Below are 13,815 nucleotides of genomic sequence, written 5' to 3'. Positions count from 1 at the left end.
CCACAAATCCACCCTGCGACCATGACCGAGCCCAACGACGGCGCCGCCGCGGCGCCACCGTCCGCCGAAGACACCACACCCAAAAGCACGCCGCATAGCAACCGCACTGGATGGGATGGGAAGCTGCGCTTGAACAGCGAGAAGCAGGCTGTTCTGGCGAACCCGGAGGCTCTCGAAGACTCGGATTACGAGGACGAGGATGCGCCGCCTGTGGACGAGATTGCGGCGGACGAAGGTGGGTTGGGAGTATCTGGCGAGGAATATTTTGGGACGAAAGTGCTGAGACGAGGGTTGTTACAGATTTGCTTGATGAGGAGGATCCGGATACGGAGGTACGTGGAAAGCAGAACGATTGCAGTGTTGCCAAAGTTTGTGAAGCTCGAGACTGATCGTGTCGCATGAGTAGGAGATTGACGCACAACACTCTCGTATTGGGAGCATACCCAGCCTACGCCTTGAACGCTTCAAGAACCTGCGTCGACTGTGCCTCCGTCAGAACAGCATACAGAAGATCGAGCTGCCGCCCAGCCTCGCGCCCCAGCTCACCGAACTCGAACTCTATGACAACCTCATCAAGCACCTCGAAGGCCTCGACGACTGCACCTCCCTCACCAGCCTCGACCTAAGCTACAACAAGCTCAAGCACATCAAGAACCTCTCCACCCTCACGAACCTCGACCACATCTACTTCGTGCAGAACCGCATCTCGCGCATCGAAAACCTCGAAGCCCTCACCAACCTGACCTACCTCGAGCTCGGCGCCAACCGCATCCGCGAAATCGAAGGCCTCTCCACCCTCACCAACCTGACCTCCCTCTGGCTCGGCCAGAACCGCATCACCGAGCTCAAGAACGTCTCCACCCTCACCAACCTCCGCAGCCTCAGCATCCAAGCGAACCGCCTCACCTCCCTCGCCGGCATCGAAACCCTCCCCCAACTAACAGAACTCTACGTCTCCGACAACAAGATCCCGTCCCTCGCGCCCCTCGCGCAGAACACGCAGCTCGAGATCCTCGACTTCCAGTCCAACCCGATCGGGTCGCTCGAAGGGCTCGAGGCGCTCGCGAAGCTCGAGAACGTCTGGGCGAGCAACTGCCAGGTGGAGGATTTCCGCGAGATCGAGCGCGCGCTGCGCGACAAGGAGAAGCTCGAGGAGGTGTATTTCGAAGGCAATCCCGTGCAGAAGCGCGAGCCCGTGCTGTATAGGAACAAGCTGAGGTTGGCGCTGCCGCAGGTGGGGAAGATCGATGCTTGTGAGTCTGACTGGTTTTCGGTCTCGGTGTTTTGATCGATCTGAGGGGATTGTGTGTGCTAACTATATTTACAGCGTATGTCAAGGCGACCTGAAGGCGCTCTGGGCGGAGACTATGATGAACGGGACGAAGGTTGTTGAGCCTTGCCGGCACGGCCTGGCGGCATGATGCATGAGCGATGGATGGGAAGCATGGCGTTCCGGCGTTTCGAAGAGGGCATGTCACGATAGCATGAGCAGGGCCTCAGCGGCCAGGCGTATAGACGCATACTGAGATGAGACTTTACCATGAACTGCACGTCTCCGACGCCACCTCTCGAGCTTGCATGGATTCATAGACAGCTGATGGCGGCCAGCAAAGCCGTTATCATGCTGCATGTCGCCATTTCTAGAAGTATCTACCAAAGAGAAAGAAGCAAGTCATCAGTGTTGCCACACGATTCCTGTAACGCCCGCTGTGTCCATGCCTTGATTCGCTCCCAAGGCATTCGCAGGAAAGCTCGCAAAAACGCCCGGGATCCCCATCGTGGTCGTGATGAACCATCAGAACGCCATGCCAATCTATAGTCCATCCCATCATTAACACCAAAAGACGCGACGGACCAGCATCTAATCCATCCCAACAGCCATTAGCCCCCCGCCAAACATCTTCTTGACCTCCATCCAACCGACCTCGCGCGGGAAATCAATCCCAGGGTACAGCTTGACCCACTCGGACCAGTCGATCTTGGCCGCGCGCAGTCACACGCCCATGGTGAAATCGTGCTCGATGCCCGGCGTGACAGACGCCATGAACTTCAGGAAAACGACAAGGTACTGGTCGACGCGGATCGCGACGTCCTCCTCCTCGTGCTGGCCCTCCTTGTCGCTGAGAACCTCCCACTCGCCGTCGCCGCTGCCGCCTTCCTTGGCTTTGCCGGCGGCAGCGGAGACCTCGAGCGCAGACGTCGCGTCCACGAGGCCCTCCATGCCCGCGCTCGAGGCCTTCTCGCCGTGCCTGAGCTTGCTGAGGCGCAGCTTGAGCGCGGCGTCGGCGCGGTCGAGCAGGACTTTCATCACGCTGGCGTGCCGGCAGGGGTGCACGGAGGCGGTCTTGATGGGCGGCGAGGCGAAGCCGAAGTCCTCGAGTGTGACGGTCTTGTCTTTGTAGTCGCCGACGATGTCCTCCATCATGGCCATCGGCGGCAGGGGCTGGTTGGTCACGCCGTCGTAGCCGGAGAGATAGAGACGGGGCGTGCGGTAGTAGGGCGTGTAGGTGATGTAAAGGGTGTAGGTGCGGAGTCTGTTAGATGTGTTAAGTGACTTTCGCAGAGCTCTCGTGGGGTTCGTAGAGACAAGCATACCCGTTCTCGCCCTTCCCGCCTTTGGTGTCGCGGATGATGGCCTCCTCGTCATCCTCATCGTCCTCCATGTCAGGGATGTCGTCCTCGTCCTCGATCTTGTCGCCGACCTCGCCCGCGTCATCAACAGTCCTAATGTCGTATTCCGAGCCCTTGCCGGCATCTGCATTGCTTCCACCGGCCTTCAGCCAGCCATCGTCCTCGTCGCCGGCCTCACCGCCGGGACCCTTGAGCATATCGCGGACAACCTGATCCTCGCCATCTGCGCTGCCGGCAAAGTCCTCGTTCTTGATGCGACGTTTGCACGGCACACCGCGAGTGACTAGGTACTGCTTGCCAGGCGGGAAATAGCTGACGCGCTTGTCCGGCGTGGCGGCGTCGGCCCAGGACCAGGAGGGGAACTTGTAGACCAGGAAGTCGCCGGCGAGCAGAAACTCCTCGGGCGTGATCTGGCCGGTCTGGCGGAAGTTGGAGGTGTGGTTGAGGGGCGCGAAGCGATCGCGCAGCGGGTCGATGAAGGTGTGGATGAGGTTTTGCATGCTGTGCGATGCTACCTATCGGTGAGCCGTGGGCTAGCTTGCTTTGGTACACAGGTCAGTGTTGTCCGTTGGAGAGAGTGTAGGCTTGGACGGGAAGCGGTCGCGGTGGCAGGGTCAGAGTGGTGGCAAGTTTCGAGTGACTGATACTCGCTCACGGTTTGCTCAGGTGGATGAGTGTGAGTCGGCTGCTCATGTGTAGGCGGGTCGCAGACCTGAGGGCTCTAGTCACGGGCGGCGCTGTTGCTGCTGCCGCCTGACGTACTGCGGGGCACGAGCTCTTCAGGGTCCACCCCGCATAACCCTACTAACCCTAAGCTGTCTACCCTTATGCCATCCAATGCTGGCCTTGGTAATCATTCTACCATGTATCATGGCGAGATCGTCGTGATCTTTGCTTGACATCTGCATAATGTCTCAGGCACTACCTATCTTGGACCTATCTTGGGCCAACGACCCAAAAACGAGGCCGCAGCTCTTGAGGCAGCTGCATGCGGCTTTGTTCGACGTTGGGTTCTTGAATGTCGTCAACCACGGTGTTCCTCCAAAGACAATAGACAATGTCACCGATTTGCTACCTTCATTATTTGCTCTACCCAGCGAGAAGAAAGCATCACTGAGCAAACTAAATTCAGCACACTTCCTCGGCTATAGTGGCTTTGCAGAAGAGACTACGCTTGGAAAGCAAGACTTGAGGGAACAATTTGACTATGCCACCGAGCTCCCGGAAGTATGGCAAGGACCGAACGAAAATGTTGTTGATGAAAGATTCTCTAGCAATGAGAGCAAGAGTAGCGGTCAAGTCAATGGAAATGACTCCTCCTCGACCAGGAACTTCAATCAGCTATACTGGAGATTGCGAGGTCCAAACCAGTGGCCTGATGAGCGTACTCTGCCCGGGTTTCGCAAAGCTTTGTCAGACTACCATGATGAGGTCGAAGCACTGTCTTACCGTTTCGTGCACCTCATCGAAGAAGCGTTCGAGATCCCTGTCGGCACCTTCGATCACTTCTTTGGGAGGCAAAGCCACACCACCACTAAAACCACCAACGGCGACACATTGCCCTGCCGGACATACCTCCCACCACAACATCGAATCAAGCTCCTGAGATATCCTCCATCCCCAGCCGACTCTCAGACCGCCGGGCAAGGCGTAGGCGCACACAAAGACAGCTCCGGCTGGCTCACGTTCCTCTACCAAGTCGGTAACGAAGAAGGGCTTGAAGTCCTCTCGTCCTCGGACAAGTGGATCCGCGCAAAGCCCATACCAAACAGCTTCGTCGTCAACTTCGGCAACGCTTTTGAAGCAGCAACGGAAGGAGCGGTCAAAGCGACGATTCACCGTGTCATTGCCCCAGGACCGAAAAGTAATGTTCGATACTCTATCCCGTTCTTCATGGGGCTTCCACTGGATATGACTGTCAGTGAGGTCCGCCAATACATCCCTGAGAAAGTGAGAAGCCTACGGAATCAAGCTGAGGGCGGCGATGCGGTCAGTAGCTTCTTGGATCCGAGGTGGGATAGCCTTGGAGAGAGTCAACTTCGCAAGTGGATTAGGAGCCATCGAGAGGTTGGAGAGAAGTGGTATGGGAAAGAAGGTGTGGCGTACTACACGCAAGAAGAATAGAAAGAATGAGATCTCGACCACCGGGTGCTGGGATCTTGCGATGCCACGAGAACACAGCGAGTGCGTGTATTGGCGCATATGAGGCATGAGACGGCCCTTCAACTCGAAGCGTTCGTGACGTATCGTGTGGCAACCATTGGTCATGTATCACACAAACGGCCCACGGGTATCGAATTCCTCGATAAATCAGGTCGATTAGCTCAGTTGGTTTAGAGCGTGGTGCTAATAACGCCAAGGTCGCGAGTTCGACCCTCGTATTGACCATCTCCTTTTGCTTTTGCTTCACTGCTTGGTCCTCCAAGTCACTCCACACATCTTTTTGATCGGAGCATAGTTGCGTCGTGGTGAGCAGACAGCGGAATGCGAATGCGAAGCGGGCGAATTCGTCCCGCCACGTCACCCATGTAGGTAGAAGCGCGTGTCCCTAAGAGAGACTGACTGCGAGGAGATTGAATCACGAGGTCAAATAAAGGAAAGTCAAAAATGGCATCGACCTCTGTAGGCCTGCTCGATTCTTTGTTCGACCAGAGTCAGACCTCCCAGTCAGTCGTTATAGCCGACTTCGAAGACTCGTCCAAGTGGTCGACAAGGCCTCGGAGCCCGCAACCTCAACATGAAGCTCATCATCACCGGTGCCACAGGACGCATAGGCGGCGGCGCGCTACAGAATGCTCTCAACAACTCGTCTGTCACCTCTGTGGTCGTCCTGAGTCGGCGTGATATCGGCACACAGCACCCGAAGCTACAGACGATCATCAAGAAGGACTACCTCAAGTATACTGCCGAGGAGCTAAAACAGCTTGAAGGTGCCGAAGCTTGCATTTGGTTCGTGCGAGTCTGCAAGGACGGACGGTCTCGCGAGCTGACATCTGCCAACAGGGCTCTCGGAGCGCCAACAAGCGGCGCAGACGTCCACATTCAATACCCTCGTGCCGCTCAACGAGCTTTCCACGAGTCTCTCGCCCCCAAGACCCCCGGTGGAAAGCCATTCCGCTTCATTCTGCTCAGTGGTGGCGCTGTAGTCCGCGATCAGAGCACTCGTCTTCCGCCTGGCCTGTCAGCGTTGAAAGAGCGAGGCAAGGTGGAGCTGGAGTTCATCGATTTCGAGGCAAAGCAAGGTGCCACTTGGAAAGTCTTTGTAGCGAGACCGTGGATGGTGGTGATGCCAGGCAGCTGGGTGGGCTGGGCGATTCCGGCGGCGTATCAGATCCCTGTCGAGGTCTTGGGGGCGGCGCTTGTGCAGCTTGGTGTTTCAGGAGGCGCTGAGCAAACGCTGGATAATACCAGTCTGAAGAAGATGGGGATGATGATAATAGGTCATCCATGATTTTGGGGACTTGCAAGCATTATTCCTTGACCAATACAGCCTCATGCAGACGGATGAGACGTATGTTTCCGCCTTCGCTTGCATCGATCCGTTTAAGAAGAGCGTGCGCGCTCTGCAATATCAATCCAAACCTCGTTTTTCCCGCGAATTCATCGCTTCATATCCCTCGGCAACACCGGCCCGATTTCACAAAACTCTAGAGTGTCTCATCACTATTTGAAGATGCTTCGCTTACCCACCGAGCTTCTCCAACACATCGACGGCTATCTCAGCAACCGCGATCTGCTCAGTCTTCGCCTCACGTGTAAAGAGCTTGAGCACTCGACGTTTGATCATTTCGCCGCGGAGTTCTTGGAATACCAATATTGCTATATCCACGAGGTTCGAGACTGGACACATCTCCATGATTTATTCACTCGCCATAGTCGACTCCAAAGGGGGATCCAGGAGGTCGGGTTTATTGTCTCGAATCCCAGTTCAGCCTCCGACCCTTCACGCAAGTCTCTGGATCCTCAAAAATTCGCAGGAAATATCAGAGACGTTCTGCTAGATATGGACTGGAGCAATGGTGGGAAGAATGCGCTGAGCCGTGTAGAGGACACATATAACTCCTCACTTACGATTCAAGTACTCCGCGCAGTAAAGTCAACTGAATGCCTAACGTGGACCGAAGTTGAGTGGGAGCGTTTCGATTGCAACCTCGAATCCGAAGATGAAAAGGTGAACGAGCTGTTCTCCCCTGTGCGCAGAGACTTTCTCCTGGCATTAGCAACGGTTTCTTTGCCCATCACAACTATCGAGCTCCAAACTCCAACCTGCGGCAACTTCGAAGATCTTCTGTTGATGTCTGGAGGCCAATTCCTGTCGATACTCAGATCTGTAGAGACTTTCTCTTTTGAGACCTGGTTTCCGACGCACTTGCTCGGCCATGGCGCGATGGATTCCGATTTTCGTATGGCTACAATTATCGCGGAAACTGCGTGCAACATGGAGGATTTCACTCTCAATCTCAGTCATACAGATGGCATTGACTCTATTGACGAAGAGTCTCACGCGAATGTTGTTCAAATAGCGGATGATTTGCTATCGTGCAAAGGTCTCGACCAGCTGTTGGCTCTGAGTTTGGAGGGTGTATCACTCTCACTTGATGCGCTTTTCGGGATCCTGTCGCGCAATAAAGCTTCACTGGAACGATTATCGCTGTGGTGCATTTGTCTTTTTGGACCAGATGATTCCTGGGAACAGATCCTCAGACTAATTTCAGAGATGAAGGATCTGAGTTCTCTAAGCCTCTCGTCGCTGGCCTGAGGGCATGAGGGGAGCTATCTTCGTGTACGGTTTCCAGGAACGGTAGAGGACTGGATGGTAGACGATCAGAGATGGGAATTTTCTGATAGACACGAAGTGAAGACAGGACTCGACGCGATGCTGGATGTCGGTCTGGAGTTTACCCAAGAAATGTGACATCTGATGAACCAGGCGTGTGAGAGCATGTGAACGAGCCATCACGCCCATCTTTTTCCCTCGCCTGTGACACAGAACATCATCACTTTGGATAGACATAGCCGCAGATTTTACCTATCCTTAGGGACACGCAGGTCGCTATTGCGACCTGCGTATCCCTAAGTCGTGTGCGTTCGGGCCTTGCATCCGATGTGAGCGACCGGTAGCATATTACAGTAAACAGAAACGGCCTGATCTCGATGAAGCCATGCCCATCATCTTTGTAGAAGACAGGATGCAGAATGTGTGCAGTAACTATCTAACTGCTCCCCTTAGGTATTTCGAAGGTGCCGTTAGCGAAAAAGACCGCTCTTCTCGTTCTAGGCACATGTAAATGGTCAATGAGCTGTGTGTTTCAGAAGCCCTTGACGATAAGGAATAGCGCCGTGAGATTGAAGAAGAGAAGAGAAGAGACGAAGGCGCTTGCGAAGCGGAGGGATGTAAGAAGTCCGACTTTCGCGAGCGACCGAATTAGGTATAGCGCGACTTGGCTCCGGCGCTCTCACTCCCGCGGCGAGATTCTCTGGAGCGAGCGCCGCTGGATGGGATGTTACCGGCATTGGATGCGAGAGACGAGGAGGGCAGTGATTGCTATCGCATCCACCACACATCATGAATGCTGGCCAGAAGAGCGTGCGGCGCTTTGCTGCCAACAATGGTAAGGACTCTACTCTACACAAACGTGTCGCAATCGCAGCTAACACTCCGTCCCAGCATACCTCTCGCGCGACAGCATATGCTCCTCCTGCATGAACCGCCTCTCTCAACAGGCACGCCAATACGCATCTACTGCCGCAGCGACCGCCGAAGCACCTGCATCAGCATCCGCTCAGAACATCCCTCCCGTCACTTCTCTGGCCCCGCGCAAAGCATACCGCATCCTCGCCTCCCCTGTTGTCTCCCGCCCACCTCTCATCACTCGCGACCTCACCAGCTTCGAGCAAGCCTACTTCCTCTATCAAAAGCGCCTGAACGAGCGTCTCGCGCTTCCTTTCAGCAGATACTTCTACTACAAGAAGGGCACACCCGCCGACGTGGAATGGAAACGCAAAGCGAAGAACCGCAAGACCGCCGCGAGGGATATTGGTGTTTACAGTGGTTACGGCGACGAGGCATGGAACGATGAGGTCCTCATAGGCGACCAGACTGCCGCGGTGGAAGCTCAGCGTGAAGCGCTCATTAGGGATGCTGAGGGCAAGGAGATCTTGGGCGCTGAGCCCGTGGGAGATAAGGAGGCGAACAAGGAGCAAGTCTCCGGTGACGCGAAGGTTGGAGAGGGCGTGAGGAAAGATCTGGAGCTGAAGATCGAGAGACCAATGCCGAGAATCACGGAGGCGGACAACAAGAACGACACGCTCAGTCTGAACCGCAAACTTGACCAGACTCTGTATTTGATCGTCAAGAACAAGGACGGAAGGTGGAGGTTTCCGGAGGACAGACTCTTCTCGAAGGAGGACCTGCACCAGGTAAGATATTGCCCCTGATCCTCGGGCGCGATTTGGCCTAAAGTTAGCTAACTCAATACTTCGCAGGCTGCCGAGCGCGTCATCGTCCAGTCCGCTGGTATCAACATGAACACCTGGGTCGTCGGCAACCACCCTGTCGGCCACTACTCTTTCGAATACCCCAAGGCGCAACTGCGCACCCTCACCCACCACCAGCCCGACCCTAAGTCTTCCGCCCCGGTGCCCTCATACCAGCAGGAGGAGTACGGCGAGAAGGTCTTCTTCATGAAGGCTCGCATTATGGCCGGCCAGGCGGACCTGAGCAAGAACGTTTTCGGCGACCAGGCCTTCCAGTGGCTGTCCAAGAGCGAGATCGAGAGTCTGGTTACCCCTAAGTACTGGAGCTCGATTAGGAACATGCTCATGGACCGGTAAAAGCATCAATTGTGTATGAGATAGGGAAGGAAGTATTTAGTGTGCATTGTATGTATGAATATGATTATTAGCGATCCCGCACAGCATTCTGTACAATGGTATGCACTAGGTATCTGTGGCCTGCCCAAGGTATGCCCTTTCGAGAGCCCTGGCCAGCTATCTGGGAGAGCCAATCAGCTAGCATATCTCAAGATCGATTTCAAGAAAGCCCGCAGCTAGCTCCGGCTACGACCGGACCAATGGACGCCAGAACGCAGGTACATCACTCGCGTCTCAAGTATGGATGTATCCCATGCCCGTCGTGTCGGACTCATCTCGATGTTGAGTGTCCATCGACTCGAGCAGCGTCAACCGTCTAGACCAGATCGGTGGCGACGTTATATCCTTTTGCAGGATGCGACAGCTTCTGAACAACGAAGCAAACCTTGCAACTTCTTATTACTGCCTGTCGTCACCAATTGGGAAAGCCTCGTGACGCACAGCATGAGGCTGACCTGATTTCCATTCGCCTTACGATCGAGAAATCCCGCCGTGTAGACCATGAGATGGTCAGGATCCGTCAGAGCAGTTCCCACAGCTTGCAGGCTCTCCGCCTAACGTGTCAACACAAATACCTTCAAGCCTCGCAAATCTTGCAGATCACTCAACAATGAACAGTGTTCACACTCGCAGCTCGACTCAGCGCTTCAGACAAACGACTGCCGGAACGCCACGATATGCTTGCTAGGATATGATATCAAGTCTCCCTTGCCATACATATAGTATCTTGATTCGGTCGATACTGGGAAAACGATCGGAGAATTCTCTTGGGTTCACATTGGTTTGGAAGAGCGCAGTCCATGTCTGGACTCGACATCACGGCGATCTTCATCAATTCGGAGGTCGATGTGCAACTTGCACTTGTACGCAGCGTGAAAACAACTCATTAATTTGTTCAAAAACCGTCGAACGATAATTCCCCGCTGAATGCTGTCTCGATCGCTCGGTGAAGACTGATTGTCCGCTGGGCATCACAAGCTTTGCTTTTTACGTTATGTTTTCAACGGGAATGTTATTTGAGAATTACTGGTGCGCGAGCATCTGTAGGGACTGATCGCGTGCATAGCACTGTTCGAGTTTCGCTAAAGGCACCCTTCGGTGGGTTTGCCCCGGGCAACGATGGTTTATCACGTTTCGACAACGAGTGTTGGTGCGATATCGAGATCTGAGCAAGACCGATCGAAGCCGAATGTTAGATACGGGGCTTGAGCAAGATCTGACGAAATGCTTCCATTTGAAAGACCTTCCTGACCCTTATTTGAACGCTAGACGTACCCGATTCCGGGGTGGGCTTCACAAGACGATAGTAGAGATAGCGACGTTGTATGAACATGTGCAACCAAGTCAAAAGCCAATGTCGTCCAAGCGCAGGCGAAACAACTAAAATTAAATCCTTTTCCGGCTGGGCTCTGTCCCGACGGCGGCCGTCCCTACGAACACGGACAGACAACCATGCTCTGCGAGTTCGTCGCGCCGATATATGCAGTCTTCTGCTCTGCGGGAGCTGACTAATGTTTCCCTGCGTTATCGGGAAGGCAAAGAGTTCTGGCTGCGCAAAGCAGTGGTACTCTGTCAGAGCATGTGCTATCTTGCCTGAAAGAAAAGCAGGCTTTTATGTGCTGGTAATGGCCAGTGACAGATTCCGTTCGACCCGAGATGCTGTGATGTTATTGCGACTCTGAGCTAAGCTCCCACAGAGAATGCAGGAAGTTCTCGAGAAATCGATGTATAGTATACTTTTCCCAACAGGACGCGCGTTCCCTCATCGATATCGTTGGTATGTTGGCAATACTACTGAGCCGGTTGCTATTTTGCAAAGTGACAATTCCATGAGCTCTGCCATTCATTAATCTTATTTTGCGAAAGTGCGAAGAAACCGCTCTAATTCACAAAAGTTCGAGAGATACATAGAAAGCCAGAAGCGTATCAGATTTGAGATGGATTATTCAGTCTAGATTGCGAGCAGAGGTTTAAAGAAATGCTTTGTTTGGTAAGCGTTCGAGGGATATACAGCAAGCCAGAAGCCTCTCAAATCCAAAGTGGAGTATTCAGTCCAGGTCGTGACGCGGTTCAAACATCAATTTTCCGGAACCACGCTCGGACGCCCCAGTCAGCCAGGTAGCGTCAACCCAAACATTGCAATTGTACACAGGCCAATTGGGATGCGCTGGCATACTGTCGGTTGATGGTTGTAGTCATGTTGCCTGTTCCCATGCACTTCACGCACTTCGCTCAGGAAATCTGCCTCAAACTACTTTCAAGCCCAATTTGCTCCTTGATGCAGGATCGAATCACAGCCAGTGGCATCTTTACCCTGGAGGTGCTGCCTCTGAAGGGACTTGACGATCTTGATGCGGGCGCGTTCTTGCGGAGCTGCAGTTAAGGCCCTTTCCCATCTTGGGGAAACGCTATACCACATTTTGCAGGTGTTTAAATTCAGGGCTGGGCATGAGATGATCGATGGCGTACGTGGTGGGATGAGGTGTTGGTTACACGATTCCCTATCAGGACGTTTTTGCGACGATGTGATGTCGATATTCAAAGTTGAGCGATATCGTTCTTAGAGATTGATTGCCTCTTATACCGCACGACGAAATGCTGCATCAATTTTTATGTTGCTTGAGACGTTCGAGTCGCGTGGATAAAGAGGCTACAAAGCCATCAAGTTGCAAGCGAGCGGTCTTCAGGGATATCCCCGACAGTCTGATGACTTGCTTCCTGACGGAAGGTCTTCCTAACGGAAGGTACCAAGATGTGAACGCTTGCTCGGAGACAGTTCGTCAAGGAGCGGCATCCGAGGTGCGAGCATGCCATCAACAATGTAAACGATGTAAAGCCTTCGGATGCGATCTTCTTGAGCTTTTAAACTGTAAGGCAAAGTTTGTTGACGACGCAAGCCCATTGACGACGTGACTACCTGAAGGAATCGAACCCCATCTAGGTCTGATCTCCAGCGCAAATTGTATCTGTCACAGTCAATGTGCAAAAAGCCGCGGTGCGCTTCGCAACTTGTCGCATGCCAAGATGAGCCTGTGGCCAATTACAACGCCGCTCTGGCTCACCGGTACTGCTCTTTAGAAGCCCAACGGCTTTCGGTTCGTTCTTGGTACAATTATCGTGCTACGAAAGCATAGATCTCGCTTGCTCACAAAGTGTTCTCGTTGCATGCCATCCTCACGTCGAAACCCACAGTTGGCGTCAGATCTCAATGTCATATTTACTCCACGAGTGGGAGAGTATTACTTGGGTGTGCTTTTGAGATGCGGCTGCGCGTGTGCGACTATCTTGAATCAAGCCCAATGTAAGAGAAACTCTTGCCTCAGCCCATGAATGTGTCTGGTATGTAGTGCTTGGTCTGAATCCTCCTGCTCTTCTCTCTCACAGTGTCTTGGGCCCTCATCCGGCTTCCTGCGCTCGAGGTGTCTAGTGTGTACTGCCTCGACTTACATGTGACATTCGTCCAGTCTCACGCAGCTTTAACGAACCTGCCCCTCGTCTATCTTCTTCAATGACTGAATGATCGCGATGCTTGACCTTCTCCAGCTGACCTTTCACGCTGCAATATCTGTCTGAACACCCCATTCTCCTGCTCATTTCTCCACAGAGCACTTTTCCGTCCGAATTGTAAGACACATGCAGCCATGACTGGACTGCAGCACATCAGTCACCGTCAGCGGTCAGCTGAAGAAGCATGGGCTCATGTACGCACGTGTCGTGAAAGCTCGGGTCTAGCCTCGTCCAAAGAGAATGTACTCACATGAACGCAAGGTCGTCACTTGCTCAAGCAATCGTGTTCTTCTACAATTCATTCTCTCATTCTCCCGGTCAACGATTCTCAGTTTAGTGCCAAAGCCAAGCATACCATGAGCGTGCGGAGCTGGGTCAGCCGCGTCAAAGCCTTTCGCCAACTGTTTCGGACTCTGACTCTGCTTCCCGTCCATTGATAGACTATGAACATCAGCGAGGATGTATGGCTGTCTCTAGGGATATTTCAAAGTTCGCAGATGGTCTTGAAAACGCGAGCCTCGAGCTCGACGCACACCCTAACAGGATGGGTTCCTGACATTGACAGACTGAAGCGGTCGAAAGTGCGATCTGTTGTCAAGAACAATCGTCAATGAGCATGTACGACTTTCAGACAACCCTACATTCTCCTTGCGAAAGTCGTACATTCTCCTTGACGATTTTCCAAGGCTGAGCAGATTTCACAATGCCTAAAATGGAAGTCACTCTCTCTGTTAGAGGCTGGGCCCTTTGGAAACTCACTCGCTCCGTTACAGGCTGGGCCCTTTGAAGACAAGACATATGGTT

The 13,815-nt window shown here is 53.5% G+C and overlaps 5 protein-coding genes across 5 annotated transcripts; 4 read left to right on the top strand and 1 right to left on the bottom strand.

Moving 5' to 3' along the window:
- Positions 1-21: 21 nt before the first annotated feature.
- Positions 22-1,347, top strand: WHR41_02637 (uncharacterized protein; the record flags this gene model as incomplete). Its single annotated transcript, XM_069371243.1, has 4 exons — positions 22-235; positions 301-332; positions 407-1,253; positions 1,328-1,347. 4 exons carry the CDS (start codon positions 22-24, stop codon positions 1,345-1,347), a joined length of 1,113 nt encoding a protein of 370 aa, XP_069231766.1.
- A 232-nt stretch (positions 1,348-1,579) lies between these two features.
- On the bottom strand, positions 1,580-3,394 carry WHR41_02636 (uncharacterized protein). Its single transcript, XM_069371242.1, has 2 exons — positions 2,596-3,394; positions 1,580-2,534 (listed from the first exon to the last, which is right to left on the bottom strand). Exons 1-2 carry the CDS (start codon positions 3,129-3,131, stop codon positions 1,994-1,996), a joined length of 1,077 nt encoding a protein of 358 aa, XP_069231767.1. The 5' UTR covers positions 3,132-3,394; the 3' UTR covers positions 1,580-1,993.
- A 146-nt stretch (positions 3,395-3,540) lies between these two features.
- WHR41_02635 (uncharacterized protein) lies at positions 3,541-4,755 on the top strand (the record flags this gene model as incomplete). The annotated part of the gene is made up of 1 exon (XM_069371241.1): positions 3,541-4,755. One exon carries the CDS (start codon positions 3,541-3,543, stop codon positions 4,753-4,755), a length of 1,215 nt encoding a protein of 404 aa, XP_069231768.1.
- A 387-nt stretch (positions 4,756-5,142) lies between these two features.
- WHR41_02634 (uncharacterized protein) lies at positions 5,143-6,230 on the top strand. Its single transcript, XM_069371240.1, has 2 exons — positions 5,143-5,580; positions 5,635-6,230. Exons 1-2 carry the CDS (start codon positions 5,369-5,371, stop codon positions 6,080-6,082), a joined length of 660 nt encoding a protein of 219 aa, XP_069231769.1. The 5' UTR covers positions 5,143-5,368; the 3' UTR covers positions 6,083-6,230.
- A 1,917-nt stretch (positions 6,231-8,147) lies between these two features.
- On the top strand, positions 8,148-9,551 carry WHR41_02633 (mitochondrial 54S ribosomal protein mL46). The gene is made up of 3 exons (XM_069371239.1): positions 8,148-8,243; positions 8,300-9,051; positions 9,118-9,551. Exons 1-3 carry the CDS (start codon positions 8,198-8,200, stop codon positions 9,463-9,465), a joined length of 1,146 nt encoding a protein of 381 aa, XP_069231762.1. The 5' UTR covers positions 8,148-8,197; the 3' UTR covers positions 9,466-9,551.
- Positions 9,552-13,815: the final 4,264 nt, after the last annotated feature.

The sequence above is a fragment of the Cladosporium halotolerans genome (genome assembly GCF_011745625.1).
Source record: "Cladosporium halotolerans strain TM138-S3 chromosome Unknown Sca6, whole genome shotgun sequence".
Taxonomy (NCBI): Eukaryota; Fungi; Ascomycota; class Dothideomycetes; order Cladosporiales; family Cladosporiaceae; genus Cladosporium; species Cladosporium halotolerans.
The sequence above is the reverse complement of the archived record's forward strand: the minus strand, read 5'-3'. Positions and strand labels throughout refer to the sequence as shown.